The sequence below is a fragment of the Neocloeon triangulifer genome, unplaced genomic scaffold (assembly GCF_031216515.1).
Source record: "Neocloeon triangulifer isolate White Clay Creek 2 clone unplaced genomic scaffold, ASM3121651v1 ptg000005l, whole genome shotgun sequence".
Taxonomy (NCBI): domain Eukaryota; kingdom Metazoa; phylum Arthropoda; class Insecta; order Ephemeroptera; family Baetidae; genus Neocloeon; species Neocloeon triangulifer.
Window position 1 is genome coordinate 425,102 of NW_026775548.1, and position 21,129 is coordinate 446,230.

The 21,129-nt window shown below is 34.9% G+C and overlaps 4 protein-coding genes across 5 annotated transcripts; 1 reads left to right on the top strand and 3 right to left on the bottom strand.

The window, feature by feature from the left end:
• Positions 1-138: 138 nt before the first annotated feature.
• Positions 139-5,825, bottom strand: LOC132193945 (uncharacterized). The gene is made up of 21 exons (XM_059614927.1): positions 5,525-5,825; positions 5,400-5,438; positions 5,315-5,351; positions 4,720-4,819; positions 4,425-4,660; positions 4,309-4,374; positions 4,198-4,246; positions 4,067-4,137; positions 3,762-3,858; positions 3,487-3,716; positions 3,353-3,431; positions 3,210-3,259; positions 3,113-3,148; positions 2,947-3,061; positions 2,776-2,885; positions 2,450-2,512; positions 2,362-2,395; positions 1,412-1,479; positions 1,257-1,359; positions 373-1,194; positions 139-219 (listed from the first exon to the last, which is right to left on the bottom strand). The coding sequence occupies exons 4-20, from the start codon at positions 4,775-4,777 to the stop codon at positions 956-958; spliced, it is 1,704 nt and encodes a 567-aa protein (XP_059470910.1). The 5' UTR covers positions 4,778-4,819; positions 5,315-5,351; positions 5,400-5,438; positions 5,525-5,825; the 3' UTR covers positions 139-219; positions 373-955.
• A 2,401-nt stretch (positions 5,826-8,226) lies between these two features.
• On the top strand, positions 8,227-10,281 carry LOC132193920 (uncharacterized). The gene is made up of 11 exons (XM_059614875.1): positions 8,227-8,381; positions 8,637-8,687; positions 8,746-8,853; positions 8,924-9,010; positions 9,112-9,198; positions 9,308-9,403; positions 9,459-9,551; positions 9,604-9,646; positions 9,701-9,762; positions 9,815-9,926; positions 9,982-10,281. The coding sequence occupies exons 1-11, from the start codon at positions 8,304-8,306 to the stop codon at positions 10,218-10,220; spliced, it is 1,056 nt and encodes a 351-aa protein (XP_059470858.1). The 5' UTR covers positions 8,227-8,303; the 3' UTR covers positions 10,221-10,281.
• Positions 10,282-11,750: 1,469 nt separating this feature from the next.
• On the bottom strand, positions 11,751-15,619 carry LOC132193919 (uncharacterized). The gene is made up of 14 exons (XM_059614874.1): positions 15,484-15,619; positions 15,092-15,176; positions 14,595-14,655; positions 14,257-14,418; positions 14,022-14,125; positions 13,662-13,835; positions 13,467-13,548; positions 13,309-13,395; positions 12,969-13,076; positions 12,772-12,903; positions 12,622-12,713; positions 12,321-12,491; positions 12,125-12,269; positions 11,751-12,069 (listed from the first exon to the last, which is right to left on the bottom strand). The coding sequence occupies exons 2-14, from the start codon at positions 15,167-15,169 to the stop codon at positions 11,858-11,860; spliced, it is 1,608 nt and encodes a 535-aa protein (XP_059470857.1). The 5' UTR covers positions 15,170-15,176; positions 15,484-15,619; the 3' UTR covers positions 11,751-11,857.
• Positions 15,620-18,103: 2,484 nt separating this feature from the next.
• On the bottom strand, positions 18,104-20,695 carry LOC132193821 (uncharacterized). Of its 2 annotated transcripts, none has more exons than XM_059614728.1 (7): positions 20,524-20,695; positions 20,279-20,339; positions 19,726-19,878; positions 19,561-19,673; positions 19,084-19,251; positions 18,828-18,942; positions 18,104-18,530 (listed from the first exon to the last, which is right to left on the bottom strand). In XM_059614728.1, the coding sequence occupies exons 1-7, from the start codon at positions 20,608-20,610 to the stop codon at positions 18,352-18,354; spliced, it is 876 nt and encodes a 291-aa protein (XP_059470711.1). In that variant the 5' UTR covers positions 20,611-20,695; the 3' UTR covers positions 18,104-18,351. The 2 variants fall into 2 exon arrangements, with proteins under 2 accessions (XP_059470711.1, XP_059470710.1); XM_059614727.1 differs by having other exon boundaries at positions 19,060-19,251.
• Between the last annotated feature and the right edge of the window lie 434 nt (positions 20,696-21,129).

Sequence of the window (21,129 nt, forward strand, 5' to 3'; positions counted from 1 at the left end):
ACAAATATAGTTATATAAAAATTAAACGACAAACGTCGTTTGTGACGAAATGAGATTTTAAAAAAAACCTTTTATGACCGAGGTCTTTTGCTATATTTTTATTTAGATATGCTAATTTAAAATAAAAATTTTGGCAACCTGATCGTGGACGAGTTTCGTCAGCCGGTTCAGCTTTTCGTTTGTCTCGTTGACAATTTTCAAAACTTGCTGTTCTGGAGTCTACAACAAAAAATTTATCATACCATTTTTTATATATTTTATTAATTAAATAAAAGAAAATAAAAAAATTTTCAGTGGTGAAACTTTTTAACCCATTTTACGAAGAATCTAAACAAAGTGAAAATGTGAATATTTTTTTGTCTCTCGTCGTACCTTGGGTGGAGATTCGCTGGCCAGGGCGGCGGCGACGAGCAAAACGAGCAAGGAAAAGAAACGGGCCATGGTCATGAGACTTTCCTCTTGTGTGTCACTCTTGATCGGCAATCGCGTCTTTTATCCCGGTCCTTTATCACTGCCCTTTGCCTCCGCAAAAATATGTGGAGCAAACAAACAACTTCATCTTCGTTATGCACAAAAAACCTAACAAAATATTCACCTTATAAAAGTTACAAAAATAAATATCTGATCTTTCGATTAATTGCAAATTTTAAACTGTGTTGTAAAAGTTACTATATAAATCAAGAAATAAGTGAAAAAACATCTGTGAGAAACCGGAAAACCTAGACGAATAGTGCATTTTAAAAATTTCTTAATTTGATGTTAATTACCCTTTGAATGGTTAAAAACAGTACTTAAAAAAAAATACAGTTGCCACACAAATATGGAGGTACAAGAATATACATATTTAAAATTTCTCAACTCAATCGTTTTAATCCAAAAATATTTTGATACAAATTTATTTCCAAAAGAAATGTTTTTAGGTTTTATTTTTCATTCAATTTTGGCGATTTTAAATTTAGTCCTCGCAGAGAACAAAACCCGGCGCTGAAATGCCCACATTTTTTAGTTGAGAATCAGCTGGATTGGCGGCGATGAATAAGTGGATTAAATACAGGTTGGGTTTTAAGGACAACGAGCCGCCCGAAGCCAAATTCCACTTGAAGGCCGAAACGTTGACGGGCGACTCGGTGCTGCACCACTTTGGCGCGTTCACGTTGGCCAAACTGCTGCCGGACGTCCACAGCGGCACATCTCCTTTGTTGGAAATTAAAGAATATTCCCAGAATATGTCGTGGAAAGAAAAATTATAAACGTACCAGTGAACACGCCGTTGAGACAATTGAACTCGTCGATCGTTTCGATTGAAGCGAGCCGAAGACCAAATTGGCAACACGCGCTCGCCGCATTTTCAAACGAGAACTGCCCAAAAGGGAATGCAATGTTCCGCAAAAAAAGAGTTAATTTGAAATACCATGCCGTTAATCCTAACGTAAGTTTTTCCGCCGCACGCATTTCTGTAGTACACAGTCGAGGGCAACGCTAAAAAGATAAAAAAAAAAAATAAATAAATAAATTATGTGTCATGTTAATTTGAATTTAAAGCAGTCGGCTTATGTGAGTTGTTTATTGTTTGAAAAACAATTAATATATTACGTGTTTCGACCTCCACCGAGAATTATGGCTGCAGCTCGCACCCGAAACATGCAGAGCATTATTTTTTTCCTAAAGACCCACTCCAGCCATTTGAATTGCTCTTTAATCTGAAAGATTGCTAAATTTCGAGTAAAACTTGTGAAGACACTATGCCGAAATTCAAAACCGTTTTGCAATCAAAAGAAAACCTAAAACGAGTGATTCGCGCGAAAAACACGTGAGAATTGAGTTGCCATCAGTTTTGTACAAAAACTGCAAGATTTGATCACATTGGCGCTGCGATCGCTGATTTTGCCACTAATGCCCCACGGCGCTGTGCAGAAAACTTGGCAAAATCAACGATGGCAGCGCCAATGTGACCAAATTCTGCAGTTTTTGGAACAAACTGATGAATCTGATTGGCAACTCAATTCTCATGTTTTTCGCGCGAATCACTCGTATTTAGGTTTTCTTTTGATTGAGACGCAACGGTTTGGAATTTTCAAATAGTGTTTTCACAAGATATACTCAATATTTAGCAACCTTTCAGAATAGAGAGCAATACATAAAAATGACCAGAGTGGATCTTTAAGCAAAAATCTGCTCTCAAAACCCATATTGAGAAAAGGCCGATTTTAAAATTTAATCGACCCTCGATCGTGAAATTCTACCACTATAATAAGTTGTAGTATATAAAAAACAAAATCCTTTTTGAAAAAAATATTTTGGACCTCTATCGAAATTTTCGCTTAAGAAATAACAAACAAAAAACCAATTTTATAAATTTACGTATGTTTTGTTGAAAAGCGAGTCGTTTGTCCGGCTGTTGATGTAAAATCTGCCAGTTACAATTGCAAAATTTTGAAAAATGGCTCACGTCAATCACGCACGGGTATCCCGACGGGCACCTCGCTTCCGTCGGTCGCAACGGCACGTCCTCCTGTGCCAAATTTTACCACGTTTCAAATTGTTGTCAATTCGCACATGTGAAATTCGAATCAACAAATTGGCATTTGGCGATCATTGTCAGTGAATTTCTCATTTTACAAATAAATTATAGTGCACTTTTACAACCGGGGCGAAAGGTTATAATATGCAGCAAATCATGCAGTTTTTTGGGGCTGATTTGCTTCTTTTGATCAATTTTAACCCCAAAATTTAATGATTCGTCCATAAGATTTAAAAACATTGATTATTTCTTACGGCCGACGCGTTTAATTCGACCGCTGCGATCACGTTGGCGACAAGATTTGGGGCCTTTTGCTGGCCGCACTGGTACACCAGGGCCGCCGTGTCGCACTCGTCCTTGCCCTCTATTAATAATTTCAAAATTTTTCTTTGAACAAATTCGTGCGAAATTAAAAAAACACTCACTTAACTCGGCGCACTCGTCCACGGCGATCAGGTTTTGCTGCAGATTGGCGTCATTCGTGGACGTCATTTCGGCCATTTTTATCAGTCCTTCGGTCACCAACTTTCCATTCACCATCTTCAAAAGATTCATCAAAGTTTTAATCTTAAAAAAAACATTTATTTTTACAAATCCTCCGTTTTGCCCGGCGCACTTGATGAAGCACTTTTTGGAATTATTGCCAAGTGAAATTTGATACAAATAAATAATTACAAAAATTATCTACCTTGATTCGAGTGTCGAGTTTGGTGTAGTTGAAAATTCCTGCCATCTCCACTTGAAGAGGAAGCGGAATTTTTAGAAAATTTAACACATTTGTTTGTCTTTCTAGACATTTTGTCGACGGATTAAATTATTTTTGTTCGTTACCGTCGGACACGTTGTAAACGGCGGCGCACTCGTTTTTGATGGCGTTGCCCGAAGTTGTTGATTTTGAAGTGTCTCGAGCCTTTATTCGAATCAAAAATTAATTTATCATATTAATAAAATAATGGACGAAGCACCTCGCAAATGTATTTGAAGGAAGTGGAGCAGTCTTGGTCGTGCAGCTCGGCCCTTTCCGTGTCCACGAGGACGATGGCGCAGTTTTTCTTTGCGGCGCGATCGTCCGGCTTGTTTTGCGCCCAAACAGCTTTGAAAAGCAATTGATTGACCGAACACCAGCCGAACGACCTCTCGCAACCTTCGTCCGAAGCGGAAGTCCAGTAGGCGCCGCCCGGAATCGATTTGTTCGCTGATTGCTCAATTAATTTTTAAATTAAAGTGAAATTTCAATTACAATTGACGGCCGCCTGCAGATTGGCGTTCTCGAAGTCGTTTTCGATGCTCAACAACGTCATTCCCAGTTTGCAACACTCTTTGCTCGCCACCAACCACTACCAGAGATTAACAATTTTAAGTTATATTTTATAACAAGTTCACCTTTAAATTACGGAAATTTATCTATAATAAATTTCAAAATGCAAAATTCGTGAAATTGGTTAATAAAATTCGACCAATATTGATCAAACATTTAATGATGGAGACGTTTTTGTTTCAAATATAATTAAAACAATTAATTTCAGAATTGATTAATTTGCTTACAGACTCGGCCGAAGTGCTGAACAAGTACGTCCTCTCGTTGACGGTGAACCACAGGCCGTATGCTGCTGGGTCTAAAATAACAAATCCAAGTAAAGCAGAAAAGAACATTTATTCTTCAAAATTAAACCCACTCGTCAGATACTGCGTTTGATAATCTGCCAAGAGAGAGAAGCGAGAAGTCTGCAAAAATAAAATTTGAATCAATTTTTCCAATAAAAATTTTTTATTTTTTTATTTTTTACGTCTTTCAAGCAATCAAATGCGGCGCGTTTTGGGGCAGAACAAGGAGGCGCCGGCGTTGGAGCTCCCTGGAGAATTTATTTAATTAAAATTTCAATTAATTAAAATTAAATCTCACCTGGCACGCGAAAATGTAGGAATTGTTGCAATTTTTGTCACTCAATTGCATGGATGAGCTGGTCTTGTTGACGTACAAATGGACGCAATCCTCGCTTTTGTTGACGTTGTCCGGCTGACCTGAGGCCCAAGAGGAACTCACGGTCGAGAGGGGTTTTGGCAGACAGAACTGGAAAATGTCGTTGGGCCACAGTCGCCGGCCGGACGTCCAGTAGTTGGCCGGGTAATCCCAACTCGCTGTACAAATTAATTAATTACTTAATTTTATTTAATTCAACCAAAAGAAAAACACGCACCGACTAATTTATTTAGGCACGCGAGTTTCTCGGCAGATTCAATCGCGATAGGAACCATTCCGAGGCTGCAACACCTTTTCCAATTCGTCTCCCAGGCGATCTTTATAAAATCAAAATACATATTTCATGCAATGTGAAAATTCGAAACACACCGGATCATTTTACTAATGAAAGGAAACCACAATTTCATTCATACCAAAATGAAACATTAATATTTTGAAATTTTTTTTTCAGTCATTTTTTCATACAGTATAAACTCAACCAAATCTTCAAAATTCCTGTTTGATTTTTATTTATTTCTTGACAGCGTTGCAAAAGACACTATGAGTTTTATACGAATTGTAATAAAAAAAATTGAGAGATAATTAAATTATCCAATCAACTCTATTAATTTTTAATTTATTCCAAGTCTATTCTAAATTCGACCCGAACTTTTCACTCTCCATTTAATTCATAATATACAATCATTACCACGCTCTTTCCGAATAAGTAAAGCATGCCGCATGCCTCTTTCCAATAACCATATTTGTCAGCATCTTTATAATTAAAAGGGTTAATATTAAATTAAAATAACATGTTATCATGAGTTTTGTACCTGCGACGACGCCACTGTCGGGTGAAAGCAGCGACACCTGCAATATTCAGAGTTTTTGAACTGAAATTTGTTGATGAAATCTTACGTTTTTTTCGCACAACATATTTTCACAGCTGTAGAGGGCCTAAAGAGAAATGCACAATTAATATCATTTTTTTATTTTTGCTCTAATTCTATTTTATAAAATAATTTCTAAATTAGCAGATCTACTTTTACGCCTGGAGGAATTGTTGTGGTTGTTTGAGTAGTCGTGGAGACTTCAGTAGTTGTGGTTGAAGTTGTTGATGTTGTGGTTGAAGTTGTTGATGTTGTGGTTGATGTTGAGGATGAAGAAGTTTCAAAAGTCGTCATGAAAGTCATCGAAGCCCAAGAAGTAGAGGCCGGTGAGGATTCAACAACTTTAGTCGAGTCAATCGTAGATTCTACAGATTCACTTGTAAAAATTGTCGTTCCGATTTCACTTCCTTCTTGAGATTGATCAAAGTTTCCAGTTGTTGTCAAATCAGATGATTCCGTTTCAATTTTTGTTTCTTCAGTTATTGCAAAGGTCTTTTCAGTTTCAACTGAATCAACTCTCGGGTCTCTCGGTGTTGCGGACATCTAACCATGAATTTCAAAGTAATGGAAATTTGTAGATGAAATTTAAAAAATACTTTTGCAAATTGTTCGGTTCTTGTTGTGGTGCTTATTTTGGTTACGTTCTTGTGCTTCTTGATGGGACTGAAGCAAGAGTTTCGCCCGCAGCATTTCACAACATACATTCGTTTGCCTGCCGAGGAGGCGCAATTATCAGTTTTTTTTATTCTAATATGTATTTGGCCATACTATTTTTCAACGCTCTTATTGATATTGTTCGTTTTGTCTGCATCTTCCCCAGGTTTCTTTTGCAATCACAGCAAATCTATGAAGTGTTGATCAAAGACAAATGATTTGAAAACAGAATTAAATTATAAGTTCCTCTAACTATAAAATCATTTGGTGATAATTTTTGATAAATTCAATGATCTTAATCTTAGAATTAACAACCGCCTCAAAAATTATGATAAATTTTGAAGTTCTTATAGCCATGCGTGCGGCCAAGATGCATCCTGACCAGCAAACTATGGTCAGAATATTCCATAATTTTTCCTAATAAGATTACATTCAAAGCGGTCCCGTGAAATCTTACCATGGACATGAATGATATCAGAGCGACGGTTAAAAGAATAGAAAAGCTCCAATAGCCAGGCTGCATCTTCCTGCTTCGTGTCCAACAAATTAAAACCAAAATTGTGGAAGTTAGCACCGTCATTATAAGTTTTCAGATACATTGGAAATATCACGAAACACGCACAAAACATCCGTTCAACTCAGGACTTGTGTTTATCAAAACATGATATTGTTTTGGTCGCCATGGCCACTTTTATGATTACGAAATTTTGTTTTTCCTAAATTGGGATATCTAACACAGTTCTGTGTTCTCCTTATTTGAGCAGAACTAGTTCCAAATAATTTTGAATCAAAACCTTGCATAGAAGAGACTAAAAATATAAAAAAGTTCGTCCAAAACTTGATATTGAACGTTTTTATTTATTAATGTATTATTTTTATTAATTCATTTAATTTGTACTAAATTTAAATTAAACGATCGAAACTAAATGATTAAAAATTAAAAGACTCTCCACATATTGCATAAAAAATTGTGAAAAGAAATGAGATATCGCAATAACTAATATTTTAAGAGATTTTAATTTCACTCGATCTGCAGTTGTGATTCGATTTGGCAGACAAATGGGGAAAAGATAATTAGAAATTGCCGGAAATTGCCAAGTGCTCTTTTCCATCCAAGGCCAAAATAATGGTTCCACTTTTTCCATCAAAATAATCAGCATTGGGAGATTTAGTTAAAAAAATAAAATGGTATATTGTATACAATTGCAGTGATAAATCAAATTCCTATTTAGTTAAAAGTGATAAGATTTCGGTGGCATATCATATCAAAAATTTGTCAAGAGGCGTTCATTTTGTTTGTTCTTATTCCTATTCCTTTGACAAAGTGAAGACCTTTTGCCAAAACGTGCCTAAACGAACGCAAAAAGACAAAATCAACTTCAACGTTTTAATAAAAATTCATTATTTTGCTTGAGATTTGTTTTCATTTAAATCTGCAGCTTTTTTCTTGCTTCAAATCTGCGTCGCCATCAGGGTCATAGAGGTCAAAGACGCTGATTGAATCTGCAAGTATCAAACTCCATTTTTTGGCGCCTCGCTCCATTAGCTGACGAGACTTTGGAAGTAAAAAAAAAAAAAAATAAATAAACGCCTTTGAACTTTGAATGAGAAAAAATTATTAGGTTTTTATAAAATTAAAAAAAAAACTATTTTCACAATCCACAAATATAGATTAAAGCAAATTCTTTGTACAAGCCAAAAATAAGAACTTGCGTATTTGTTGTTCAGGTGCAGGTGATAAAAGTATTTAAGAACCTCAAAGTGTACGCAATTATTCTGCCAATCTCGATAAGTTTTAAAATCGCCTGAAAAATATAATTGTTTTTGGTTGTTTATTTTCAGCATCCAAGGGCAAAGAAGGCGATATAAAAGTTATTTTGGCAGGCTTGAGGTCATCAGAATATTTATTTTGTCACATTGGAAAGAACCTTGGCCGCAAAATGAATTCGCAAAGGGCACGTGTGGCCTGAAACAAATATAATTGCATGATAATTAAAGCAAAATTTTGTTTTGTTAAATTAAAGAATTTTTGCAATATTTTTAACTGATTTTTCATATTATCATTTTTTTTCTCCTGCAGTACAAATTAAAGTTAAGCTCGGAAATACAATATTGAATTATGTATTTTTCTACAATAATATTATTTGCGTGTCTCTTTCTCGCGTTATTGTTTTGGTCCAGGGCCAAGGGCAGTGATTTAAGGCCTGTTATAAAAGGCGCGTCGTCGGCCCAATTTAATCATTCGCAAATCGCGATTCCGGAGAGAAAAGGAAGAAAGATGCTGCTCCGATTTCTCTTCTTTAGCATGCTCGCCACCGTCCTGGCCGACGACCCCCGTCAAGACCAACCAAGCAAGGTGCAGTAAATAATTTTTCAAAAATCAATTTCATCCAATTCTATTTTTGATAAACGATTTGTCTTAAACTTTTAATTACATTCAAAAAGTATTTAAACATTACAAATTTTAAAGATCTTATTTTAAAATCATTTGTATTTATTTTGGGCGATTTTATTTTTGATTAAATTGTTTCTTCCCACGTAATAAGAGTGCGATGTACATTTTTTATAACTGAAATTCATATTGATTAGTTTCTTTTCCAAAAATTTGCAGAACGAAGAAATAGAGAGGCCGAACCAATTCACAAAAGAACTCTATGATCAGGTAATTAATCAATCCAAGAAAGTAGTACGAATGAAATTTAAAAAAAAAAATTTAACAGATTATGGCGAATATAACGACGAAGAATGATGAGGATGATACAAATTTGAATGGTACCGACAAGAGGCTGCACGAATTGGCCAAACTCGTTGAGCAGCGCCACTTTCAAGTAAGAATTACATCAAAATATTATTCAGTAGAAATTGTTTTAATAAACTCTGTGCCTAAATTGTCTGCAGGTGGCCCAGGAATTTGTGAATCAAGCCACGCAGGTTAATCACAAATTTGACGAGTTGGAAAGAAAATCTGAGCGTCGCCAACTGCAGGTAGGAAATGGAAAAAATCTTTTGAATGCAAATTAAAATAATGAAATTTCACATCCCATTTTGTTTCTGGGTAAAAATATACATTATTTTTTTAATTGCAGGTATTCAGTCATGTGTCCAACCAAGCTGGCGAGACGTACCAAAAGTTGCATGATTTGGAAAAACACGTAGACAAACGCCACAATCAGGTGAACTAAATTATGGAAAATTAAAACATACAAACGCTTTCGTGAGTTTAATTGCCGAATTTAAATGTTTATCTATTTGATTATAAAAAGATTTGCAATTTTCGTGTAGATCTTGGAAAGGGACGAAAAGATGGCAAAAGATAATCAAGAGTCGGAGAAACGTTTGGGGGAAAAGTTCACTGAGTTGGACAAACAACACGTTGAGGTACTAATTATGCCGTTTGCTTGATGCCAAATTCAGTGCTATAATTTAATTACAGATTTGGTCTCAAGTGGAGAAAATTAAAGGGGACAGGAACAAGGACAGAAAAAAGCTGGACGAAATTTCAAAGCTCGTGGAGCGTCACTTGAAGGTGAACAAACAAAACCGCATTTTTTATTTGAGCCAAAATTTCCTTTTCCCAGTTATTTGAACTCACATTCCCGGAGGTCCAATGCAAACTCGCTCGTAAGTTAAAAAGAACCAAAATTATATAGAATTTTTATAAATTTTTCTCCTCAGGTTCAGCCAACTTAGTAACTCTTCGTAACAAGAAACAGTACTTCTTTTCTGCTGGAATTCGAGTAAGCGATCGAGCAATTTTCATTTTCTGGTTAATTTTTTTTCCAAATATAGGAAGGCTTGAGCAAGGCTAACCAGACTTGCACCGAAATGGGACTTCACTTGGCGACGCTCCATAATCAGCAAGACGCAGACTTGGTGGCCGATCACAGCAGCAATTTTGAATGTGAGTTCAACATTTCGAGTTTGCACAAATGCTGAGATTTTAATTGCAATTTCAGCGCAAGGGTGGTTCTTGTCGGGCAGGAAGATTGTTTCGAAAGAGGGGCAAAAGGAGTACCGGTGGCGCGACGGAAGCGAGTTGCTTCTCAACAGCACCATGTGGAACAGCAATGCCAACAGAGACGGCAACTGCGTCTACATCAAAGATTGGGCAAACGGAAGGTTGGCAACCTCTAATTATTGCGAAGAAGTAAAGTTTGATTTCGTTTGCGAACTCCCTGCCGAGTGCTATAATTAAGCACCTGCAAAATTTTTTTTACTTTTCAAATGATCGAATAAAGGCGCATTTTGCTAATTAACCACAATTGTTGATAATTTCCAAGCAGAAATCATGCACTTTGGTTACAGTAAATCAAAATTATTGCTTCCGAGGGAAAATAAATATATTTTTTGTATAATATTTCTGTTTTGTGTGAGTTGATTTCCATCTTTTTTCTATGCTTCTCTCAAAAATCACCCAATTAATTGGCACCTGAAGGACTTAGAACTCTATTAGTCCAGGAAAGAATAGTTTTAACCTAGAAAAATTCATGTCAGTCTGAATATTTTGCCATCTAATGTGGGTGCATTGAGATACATTTTCTGAGATTTTCCCTTCCGCTTCCTTATCTAGGTAAAAAAAAATACCTTTGAAAAGTGGCGTATTTATTATTATTATTTTTATTTTTTTGTAATTTTTCTGTTCCTTGTACAGAAATGAGACCAACGCCATGTGATAGAAAATTTCATTGGCTTTAAAAAACTTACCAAGTTTATTAAAAAATAGCTACTTTTGGCGCAAAAATTGTTGATAGTTTCAACAAAGGTAACAAATGTGTCATATTTTTATTGGTTGTTTAGCTGCAGCTCTTGTGGAAAATATCTTTGAGAAAATTTTTCCAAACAAAACTTATAGGAAATTTAATTGTGCAAATTTTTGTATTCAACATTTTCTTCTAAATCCAAATCGGCAAAAGTTATGATTGCGGAAAAGTTTAAAAACCCATATGGTTAACATGGAGCAGGAAACCTCATATTTCAACTTTTCCGCATTTATTACTTTTGCCGATTTGGATGTAGAAGAAAATGTTTTATACAAAAAATGTGCACAGTTAAATTTTCTATACATTTTGTTTGAAACATTTTTCTCTAAAATGTTTTCCACAAGAGCTAGAGCTAAAACCCAATAAAAAAAAATGATTAATTTTTTACCTTTGTTCAAACAATCAAAATTTTGGGGCCAAAAATAGCCTCATTTTATTAAACGTGGTACGTTTTTGAAAGCCAATGAAATTTCTTATCTAATGGCGTTGGTCTGATGTCTGTTCAAGGAATAGAAACATTACTACAAAAATTCAAAACGCCACCTTTCAAAAGTATTTTTTTTTACCTGGAAAGAGAAGCGGCTGGGGAAAACCTTGGGAAATCTCAGGAAATGTATCTCAATGATGGTAAAAAATCAGACTGGCAAGAATTTTTTCCAGGTTAAAACCATTCTTCCCAGGACTAATCAAGGTTTTAGTCCTTCTGGTGCCAATAAATTGGCTGATTACAGGCAATAGACATTTTTGAAAAAGAAATTTTATTTTGAGTAAATTAATGAACATTTCCAAATCTCGTGTATCAAAACTCTCTGGTAAAAAAATCCTTATTAAATAAGTAGGTATATAGCTAGTATATTCCAGACCATGATTTCTGGGTTGGCACTAATTATGAAACAAGTTCATGCGTAAATTATAAGAAAAATTTTTGTGGAAAATGTTTCTAAATTTAAAATAAAGAAGAATAATAAAACTTCAACACCTTTTATTCCACATTCAGAAACCAATTTTTTCTAATTAAAAACCCTCCAGTTTGCCTGGATTTATTTATTTTGCTTTATAAAACGTAGATAATTCATATGTCGGGGGTGTTATCAACAATCCAGGCAATGTAGTTGGTCACATCGGCTACTAAAGTGTAGCGCTTCGGGTTGCACCCCCTGACGTCACCTTTGCTGCCCTCACTGTCGTTGACCAAGATGGCGACGCCGCGCAGAAAATTGCGTTTGGAAATTTCATCGTACAAGGAAAATCCTTCGCCGCCTTCGCCCACGCACACGCCGCTCTCTGCAAAATTTTGTTTTAATCTTTAAAAAGTAAAAAAATACAACGAAATCCTCACGATTTGTAGGGAATCCGACGCAAAAATTTTCCGTCGGCCGCAGGTGAGTGGAGAAGAAGCTTCGGTCGTTGTTGAAGCACTCCTGGTGCGAAACCACCTGGACTCGCGTCTCTTGAAGGACTTCAGGTTTCGACGAACTCCACACCTTTCCAATTAATTATTGAGCAATCAAATTATATAATTTTTCCGCTCTCACCGAGCCAGTTCTGTTGACGATTTTGTCGAGTTGATAAACGTCGTTCCAAAGACAAATCGGCCGCACCTCATCGCTCAATTGAACTTCGGTGCTCAAGATGACGATGGCGACATCGTCCCTCAAGTCGCCCCTGCTCACGTTGTATCCGGGGTGCAACACTATTTTTGAAACCTGCAGACGCAGACGCATTCGAAAAAAATTATTGAATCAAAATTGAGAGAGAAAATGGAAAATAAAAATATTTTTTTAATTGTATTATTATTTTTTTTTTAAACTTTTCCAAAATATTTTTAGCTTTTACCTGCAATTGTGAGGAATTTTGCGTTCCGAGCTTCACAACCACGTCGTTCGCCTTCAAAGGTTTTCCGTCCTTGCCGATAAGCAAATGGGCAGCTTAATTAATTAAATGATTTGAGTCTATCCATTTTTATGAATTAGTAAAATTGAAAACCTGTGACGAGGGCTCGTTTGGAAATGAAAGTCGCTGCCCAAAAATATTTTGGGTCCGTTTGGAGGGTTAATGTGGCGTGCCAAGGACTTGCTGGGCCCGTTGCAAATCCGCAGCCGGGAAAACTTTGGAAATCTTGAAGAAAATAAAACTTACGTCGATCAAAAAACAAAATTGGAAATAATGGGAAGAATATTAACTTGTTTTTGTTTTTGACTCGGGAGTTTTGGGCACCCAGGCCAAGTCGACGGTCGCGGCGACGATTTGACTCATGAAGGGCAGCAAGTCCGTCAACACCAGAACAAAGCCTGCAATGAACCGCATCATAATTGAGTTCAAACCGCCGCAAATTAAACTTTTTCTAATTGTCCAAAAGACGCAATTTAAAGAGCGAAACCGATAATTTTTGTTTAAAGTAGTTTCGCTGTAACACGATTTCAACGTCGGTCATGAAATTTAGACTTTCGCACATTCTCAGGTATAAAAATATTTACCGAAGTTCCTCTTAATTAATCGCAATGAAGAAAATTATGGGCTCACGTTTGCCATTGTGTTCGGAGAAATACCATATTGCGCGCAGAAAGAATCGCCCGTCGCGTTCATTGTACAAATATTCCAGCTGGTTCCCTGCAAACGATTAATTTAAATTTATAACTTTTGTCTGCATAGGAAAGCGTGTCCAATTTTTCTTTACTTACCCTCCCGTCCAGTGCAGATTGAATTCCCGTAAAGGTCGCATTCCCGTTCTTGGATCGTTCTATACGAGTAACACTTTGCCTCCTGTTTATGCAAAATATGAATTTATAATAATCATTTATTGAATTTTTGCTTTAAAATGTCTTAAAATTTGTGCTTGGAAAACATCGCTCTATATAATTGTTGATTTCACTGACCGGGGCGAAAAGGTTATCGTAAAAGATTTCGTGTTCGTCGTTCTGGTTGTCCCCGTTCCACAGGCAAACCGGTTGCAAAGTGGGCGAGAATTGCACCTTTTCAATCCGCCAAATCAGGACCGTCGTTGTGAAAAATCTTCCGTGCTTCCCTTCGACTTTTGTCACTTCCAGCACCTGCAATTATTTCTCACGCTTAGTTTTTCTATTCAAACCAAGACAGAAATATAATGAATAACTTGAAAATTGTTGTAAAGATGGAACACAATATTTCAATTCATTTAACGACCAATGTAAGGGAAAATGAATTTTTATTTCAATTTTGTGAAGTAATTAGCGGATAATTTTCTAAGAAATTCTCACCTTTTGGCTGAGCAAACCTCGGCCTTCAAAACAAGTTGCCGTGTCAGTTTGGTTGACACAAGCGCCGCCGAAAATCTTTGAGTCTTTTCTTTTGTTGAAACCAGCTAAAAATACAAATCATGTTGTTGTTCCAAGATAAAAAAAATTCATTCAATCTCTCTAAGGCTTGTTAGTTTTGAAACTTTATTTTTAGGGACGAGTTTATATTTTTTCGAGCTCATATAATTAATTATACCTTCGGAAATAATTGTTTGGTCGGATAGGAGGACACTTTCCTGATAAGATCCTTCCGGATCTACGAGGAAAACGGTCCACGGAGTGGTTTTATTGTTTCCATCGCTTCTATTCCAGGTTCCGCAACCGTCAAAACTCAAATTGTCTTCGGCCAAACTGAAAACTGCATTTCAACAATTATTTTCCGTCATTTTGTTCACCAAAACTCAAATCCGAGGGAGATTAGCTCAAAAATTGTCACTAGTTTTTCTGATTTGAATAAATTTTTATTCAATATTTACAGTGAATTTTGACTCAGCTTTTAAATTCTCCGCTTCGACTTAATTCAAATTATCATACCTGGAGCTTCAAAAACGGATTTGTTTTTTCCATAATTCCAGCACTCCGTGAAATTTAATTCCTGTGTAGATTTTAATTTAATTTGTTTTAACAAATCTGATTTTACGAAGGAACACAAAGAAAAGTCAGGGAGGACAAATAGAATAAATTTAATTTTGTTCTGACAAATACTTTGAGGGAAAAATAGCCCACCAGCCAAATTAAATTAATTTAGCCTGGACTTTTTTCTATCAGCTAATTATATTTTTTCGCTATTTCAATTCAAGGTACAAATAACGATCTTCCTTATGATTGAAAATAAAATTAAAAATAAATGCCCAAATAATATAGAATTGGAGCTTGCCTTCCGCAAGCTCAAATAAGGGCATAGGCTGATAAGATACTCTTTGTCATTGCCTGACCCCCCAAAAAATTTTCTGAAAACCCGCGTTTTACTTCTTTTTTTATTTTTGGAAAAGTGAATTATAAAATCAAAATGTAAATATCAAAACACTCACCTTATCCCGCCAAGACTGGGCAGAAGCAGACAAAGTGCAGAGCACGGCCGCAATCCAAATCCACTTTCCACCCCCCATTCTGAACCTGTACGATTTTTTTTAGATCAACACCAAAGTATTTCCAAAAAATTTTACATTTTGAAACTCAACTTAATTAAATTGGAGAAATTTTTCTGAATACTGAATTTAATTTCCATTATTTCGTGCACGAAAATTTGAAATGATCAAAGTGCAAAAACGTAAAGTTCTCGTTATAATTTCCCCCCAACCTCAATAAAAATTGCAATATATGCTAAAATGATTTTAATTTTTTGAAGTATTTTTGAGGGGCTTTTAATCAGAAAAATTAGAAAAAAAATATCCCTCTATAATGGAAATAAAAGGAGACCAACCTGTAGTTCTGAATGCTCGTCTCGATCTGCTGTGGCGAGTCTCGCAAAACAAAAAAGTGAAAATTCTATAGCAGGCCAGGGGCGATTGATAAACCTTGACCCTCTCTCCGCGCAATTGCTAAAAATTTAAGTCACCCAACATTTCTTGTTCTCATTCGCTATTATATTATATTATATTATATTATATTGAAGAGTATAATTATCTTTACCACCGAAATGTGTGTGAAATTTAAAAAAAAAATGCCTCTAATATAGGAATTATAATTTTTTTTTTTTAGTCTGTAATGTTTAATGTAAATTTCACCAAAACCGTTAAGTTCAAATCTTGTTTCACGACTCATTGGCAACCAATTCATCTTTGCATCACGTAAATCGGGACTGCCTCCAAAATATTAACCCTCAATAATTAAAAAATATAATTCTCATTGTTGAAATATCAAAATCTGCCTGAATGATTGAAATTCGATTGGAACAATAATCTCGAGAGTTAAATTTAGGCAATTTGGGTTGTTTGTTTTCAGATCTGCAGGCGGATTCAGATAAACTTACGACCCTTGGCCGGACAAAAGTTCAATTACTCACTTTCGCAACCCAAATTCGCAATCACGCGCGTATTAAAAGTAAATCCGTCAATGTCAAACTATTTTTTTTTTTCAGTTAACGACAAATGAAGTGAATTTTCTTCAAATTAGGACGAAACAAATTTAACCGTAATTAATAATTCACATGGCATGAGTTAAAGTACAACCTTTAAAATTGAAGAAGAAATTCCGTTTTGAACAATTATATTCTCAATTCTAGCAAGATTATTTTAGCAGATTTTGTGCATTTGAAAACTTTTAAAAGTAAAAAGTTTGAAAATATATAAAAAGCGCAAAATATATGTTCAAATTATTTCGACTGCAAATCTCATTAAAAGTACCAAATAAACGAATTGTTTACTTTTTGCCACGATCACCTGTTGCTGGGTGAGAAAACAGAGCTCAGCTAAAAGCTGCAGGTTTGATTCTTTTGCGAATCACCTGCAAAACTGGTCTTGACCTTCAACGATGCCCCAAAGCACGCGCAGAGCAGATCAGAATTGAGCGACCGCGATTTCTATTAAAAATTATCAAATTAATGGTATGAGTAATGAATTAAAATTCATTCCCCTTTTATTGCACAAAAGCGATGCAGGTCTTACATTCCTGTAGAAAGTTTTGAGTACAAATATAAGCAATTTTATTTTAAAATATGTATTGATTTTTCGGCAATGAAAAGGAAAAGTGTTGAATAAATATAAAAAGTTTGCTCATTTGATTGCTCTAAAGATATTTAATATATTATCGTCCTTTTATTTAACAGAGGACCAAATTGAAAAAAGGTAAGCGTTGAAAAAATTTCCAGAAAGACATTTGCAGTAAAAAAAAATTACAGAAATAAATCATTCTGATTAAATTGTTTGTCAAGACTTGCGTGATTATGTGATTCGCAATAAGTTATTAACATAAATTTTAACTCTTATTTGCGTTTGCATCCTTGTCCGGCCAAAGGTCAAAAGTTTGTCCCAATTCGCTTGATCTGAAAACTAACAACCCAAGGTCCTTTTGACTGCTCAAAATCATTTCAATTGATCGAATTGTAATAATTTCAGCATATTTTGAACAGCAAGATTATTTTTTAATTATTAAATATTTGTTTCAGCCCGGCAAAGAAAATTTTAAACTTTTTAATGCAGTTTAAAAATTTGGAAATAAAAATTAATAGAAATAATTGACTTGAATGGAAAGCTGGTCTCCTTTATGCCTAATTAAGTCATCGAAATAAATCTAGAGCTCGCTTTGCGCTCAGCGGCATTTTACAAGATAAATTACTTTGATAATAATTTTTTACTTTCGTTATTATACAAATTTATTTATTGAGTTGCGAATATATATTAAAATTTTGATTTGATTTCGAAATTAAATTCTTACTAGCAAGTTTTGTTTTGACATTCATAGAAATTTTTTTGGTTGAAGAAATTAATTTTTATGATCTATTGAAACAAAATTGTATAAGGAAATATTTATTTACTTATTTATTATTTAAAAAACGTTGAAGTCGCTGGGAAGCCCACAAATGAAGTCGCAGGATTTGGCGTTTGGATGTTTGTAGAATTTTCCTTGGCGATGATGTGGGTTGAGAGGAAAATTTTGAATACAATAAATGTGCACAATTAAATTTCCTTCAAGTTTTGTATGAAACAGTTTTCTCTAAAATGTTGTTCACAAGAAATAGAGTGAAAAAAACCGATTAAAAAAAATGACAAATTTTTTACCTTTAATCAAACAATCAAAATTTTGGTGCTAAAAATAGTCCAGTTTCAATAAACTTGAATTCAGACTGGCAAAAGGCTTTTGATTCCTGGAATAACCTCTTGCTCTTCATTATGCAAATAACGAAACATTAAAAAACGGTTAAAATGCGTCAATTATGCATATATTCATTTATTTTTTCAACAATGAATTTACTCCCTTCTTTTCATCATCAAAATTGTATGTGTTTCTTAAGTTCTTGCAAAATTTACTGTTTCTTTAATAAGAGAGTAAATTATTCATAGTTAATTTTAATAAGTGATTTCCGCAAATAAAAGTACAACATGAACAAAGTGACAAAGAGAAAGCCCCGTTTATTATTATTATTATTTTTGTTTTTTTTTTCAACATATTTTAATATTTAATTTCTGATCTTGAATTGAAAAGTGAGACCAAATTTTTTTGCATCTTCATTCTTGGCTGACTCGTCAACATATCAATTAATTAAATGTGGAGGAAGTCCTGAAACGTCCATCAGCGCCACGCTAGTTTCTATTATGCATGGTTTTTGTTAACGAAGAAATGTTTTTCTTAATTAATCTCTGATATTGGAGGAATTGCGGATTCCCAAATCGACAGACGCGGAGGCGATTTGACGTGCAAAGGGCAGCAAATCGAGCCACGCGGTGAAATTTTTCGCGTACAACCTAGTGAAGAGTGCGCGAAGATAAAACCGGTTTTCTCGCTCGACGTACAAATAGTCCGTGGCCGTGTCTGGAAAATAGAAAATTAAATGAGAAGATTTGCGTAATAAAATGTTTATTTAGGAAATGTTTGGTTTTGTTTCAAAATTAGGGCAACAAATTAATTTTCTTCTTGTTGAAATGAGTGATAAATTTTCAATTTTGACTACATTTAGCAATTTTACAATCAATAAAAATTTGAAGGAGAAACAACAGCCAAATTTTTGTTTATATTTCCAGAGATTATTTTGATGAAAATCTCAAGACATAAATTCACGGCATCGAAGTCGCATCTTGAGAAAATACAAAGACTGAATTGTTCACTTACGTCTTTCAGCGGACGTGCAGATCGATTCGCCGTAGAGATCGCATTGCCATTTCACAATCTTTGGGCGACTGAAACATCTTTCCTCCGGCAGAAAATTTGTCCTTTTCATTTCATACTAAAACGAAAATATTGGAAAGTTAAAAATTTTGATCAAAACAAATCATTCCAATTTTATCTAAAGCGAAAGTTGTCTTCAAAAAATATTTCTACAATTCAGTGAAGCGAAACAAACCGAAAAATAAAAACTTTTACTGACGATGTAAAAATAATGAAATGCTTCGTTTGCATCGTTTCGGTTTTCTCGGTTCCAGAGACAGGCGGGCTGCAGTTTGGCGGAGAATTCCACTTTTTCGATTTGCAACACCGAGATTGGCCTGGAATAGAATCTGCCGTACTTGACGTCCACACTCTTCACGCCCACCACCTGAAAGCAGAATTTTTTGTCAATTTTTTTAAAGCCAAAGTTGCAGATAACAAGTGTACGGTCATTTTTGTCGATTAAATTTGGCTTCTTTTGTGCAAAATTACTTTTCTTGTAATTCACGCACATGGTGAATTCCTTATTCAATATAAAGCTTTTGATTAATTGAATGAAATTATCAACAAATTTCAAAGCAATATAATTCAAAAAATTAAAAAGTATTAATTATATATGACTTGTTTTTTTGCAATCCATCAATTGATGATAATTTTTATTAATCTGAATGCACAAATAGATTGTCGAGAAATTCACCTTTTTCCCGAGAAAACCGCGTCCGTGGAAGCAATTTGCTTGGTCGGAACATTCCATTGCGTAAATCTTCATTTCGTATCCTTTGGCGAACGCGTCATCAAAATTCGCTCCATCTTTAAGTTAATTCAGTAAAAATTAATAACCCTTGCTCAATTATATTCTTACAAGCGACGATTGTTCTGTCGGAAACGAGAACACCGTAACCGTTGTCACCGAGCCAGTCGATGAAAACGTACCACGGAGGAGGTTCGTCGTTTCTGGTTTTGTTCCACCGGCCGCACCCCTCGAAACTCAAATTGTCTTCTGCGAGGCTGAAAACTTGATTCAAGAAATCCCTTGTTTGATTATAATGATTGCTCGAGCTTATTACAATCAAATAAATAACACTTTTTCATAAAACCCTAAAACAGGTGAAATTTCACCTAATTTGGAAAAAAATTTCTGCGAAATGGAAACCTTTTCCGTCATTGGCAACTTTAATAATGAATAATTGACATATTAAATATTAAAAATTAAGTCGAGTGGAAATGTAGACGTAAAAAAGGTAAATTTTTAATGTACTTCTTGTCTGAAATTTATATTGCTAGAAATGGAATAAATTTCTCTATTTTAGCTTATAATTAAATCACGCACAATCTGAGTGGAAATTCGCTTATTAGCTAAAAAAAAGTAAAAAATTTACAAATTTAAATGCAACGGAATATGAACTTCTCTATACCTGGCGCTTCATGAATGGTCTTCTTTTTTTCTAAACTCCAGCACTCGGTTGTGTTGATTAACTGCGTGGAAAATTAATTAATATTCAATTTCGTTTCTTCTCAATTAAGGTTTCTCATAAATTAATTCAAAGTGACAAAACTGGATAATATTTCATTAAAGGAAGAATGAAATTATTATTATTTTGTTTGATCTCCGAGCCTCAATACGTGTGATTCAGTCAAAAATAGAACAAATTTCTCTCACCTCGCGACCTTCTTCATTCAGACTGTAAGATTGGGCAGAATTGAAACAGGTGCAGCTCACGAAAATCCAAAGAACCAAAGTCTTCATTTTTGAAATTCTGCACAAATTGTCTTCACTGCGGCAAAATGAAACTTTTTTTTCCCAATCGAAGAGTGAAAACAGCAGATTGCGGGCGACCCTTTTTATCCAGTGTTGCTTTTGACCTCCACTTTCTGATAAACTTGGCTATGACCTTCGCTAATCCGGCACAGACTTGCAAATCACGTGTTAATTTTTTCTTAAAAAAAGCTTTTTTTCAAAAAGAATTGTTTTCCCAACGATTATTGGCTATGATCGCGAATTTTGCATGCTAATCGGTTCGTAATTTAGAATCATTTCGCGCAGCAAACCAGAAAACTTAATTAACTAAAAATTGGTCCAAACTTTTGTTGGGAAAATTGAACGATTTTTTTCTTCATTAAATCTTCACGGAATTTTTGGATATATTTTACTTTTACTTTATAATTCCAAAAAAAGACTAATTTTCATAAAATTATTGCAGAAATTTTCGTGACTGTCATCTCGGCACATACTCGGTGCATGATTATTTGGCCGAGGGCGAAGAGT

Bases quoted from the DNA above. Each gene is read 5' to 3' on its own strand.
- LOC132193945 (XM_059614927.1), bottom strand. From the start codon at position 4,777: ATGGTTCCTATCGCGATTGAATCTGCCGAGAAACTCGCGTGCCTAAAT. The intron at 4,138-4,197 runs GTGGGTTTAATT...TTGTTATTTTAG, and splicing joins TCAAACGCAGTATCTGACGA to ACCCAGCAGCATACGGCCTG. The intron at 2,513-2,775 runs GTAAGAAATAAT...AATTTGGCACAG, and splicing joins TCGAATTAAACGCGTCGGCC to GAGGACGTGCCGTTGCGACC.
- LOC132193920 (XM_059614875.1), top strand. From the start codon at position 8,304: ATGCTGCTCCGATTTCTCTTCTTTAGCATGCTCGCCACCGTCCTGGCC. The intron at 9,011-9,111 runs GTAGGAAATGGA...TTTTAATTGCAG, and splicing joins CTGAGCGTCGCCAACTGCAG to GTATTCAGTCATGTGTCCAA. The intron at 9,763-9,814 runs GTAAGCGATCGA...TTCCAAATATAG, and splicing joins TCTTTTCTGCTGGAATTCGA to GAAGGCTTGAGCAAGGCTAA.
- LOC132193919 (XM_059614874.1), bottom strand. From the start codon at position 15,169: ATGGGGGGTGGAAAGTGGATTTGGATTGCGGCCGTGCTCTGCACTTTG. The intron at 13,396-13,466 runs GTAAGTAAAGAA...AATCGTTTGCAG, and splicing joins AATCTGCACTGGACGGGAGG to GGAACCAGCTGGAATATTTG. The intron at 12,714-12,771 runs GTTTTCAATTTT...TAATTAATTAAG, and splicing joins CAAACGAGCCCTCGTCACAG to CTGCCCATTTGCTTATCGGC.
- LOC132193821 (XM_059614727.1), bottom strand. From the start codon at position 20,610: ATGAAGACTTTGGTTCTTTGGATTTTCGTGAGCTGCACCTGTTTCAAT. The intron at 19,674-19,725 runs GTAAGAATATAA...ATTAACTTAAAG, and splicing joins CGACAGAACAATCGTCGCTT to ATGGAGCGAATTTTGATGAC. The intron at 18,943-19,059 runs GTTTGTTTCGCT...TTTTCGTTTTAG, and splicing joins GTAAAAGTTTTTATTTTTCG to TATGAAATGAAAAGGACAAA.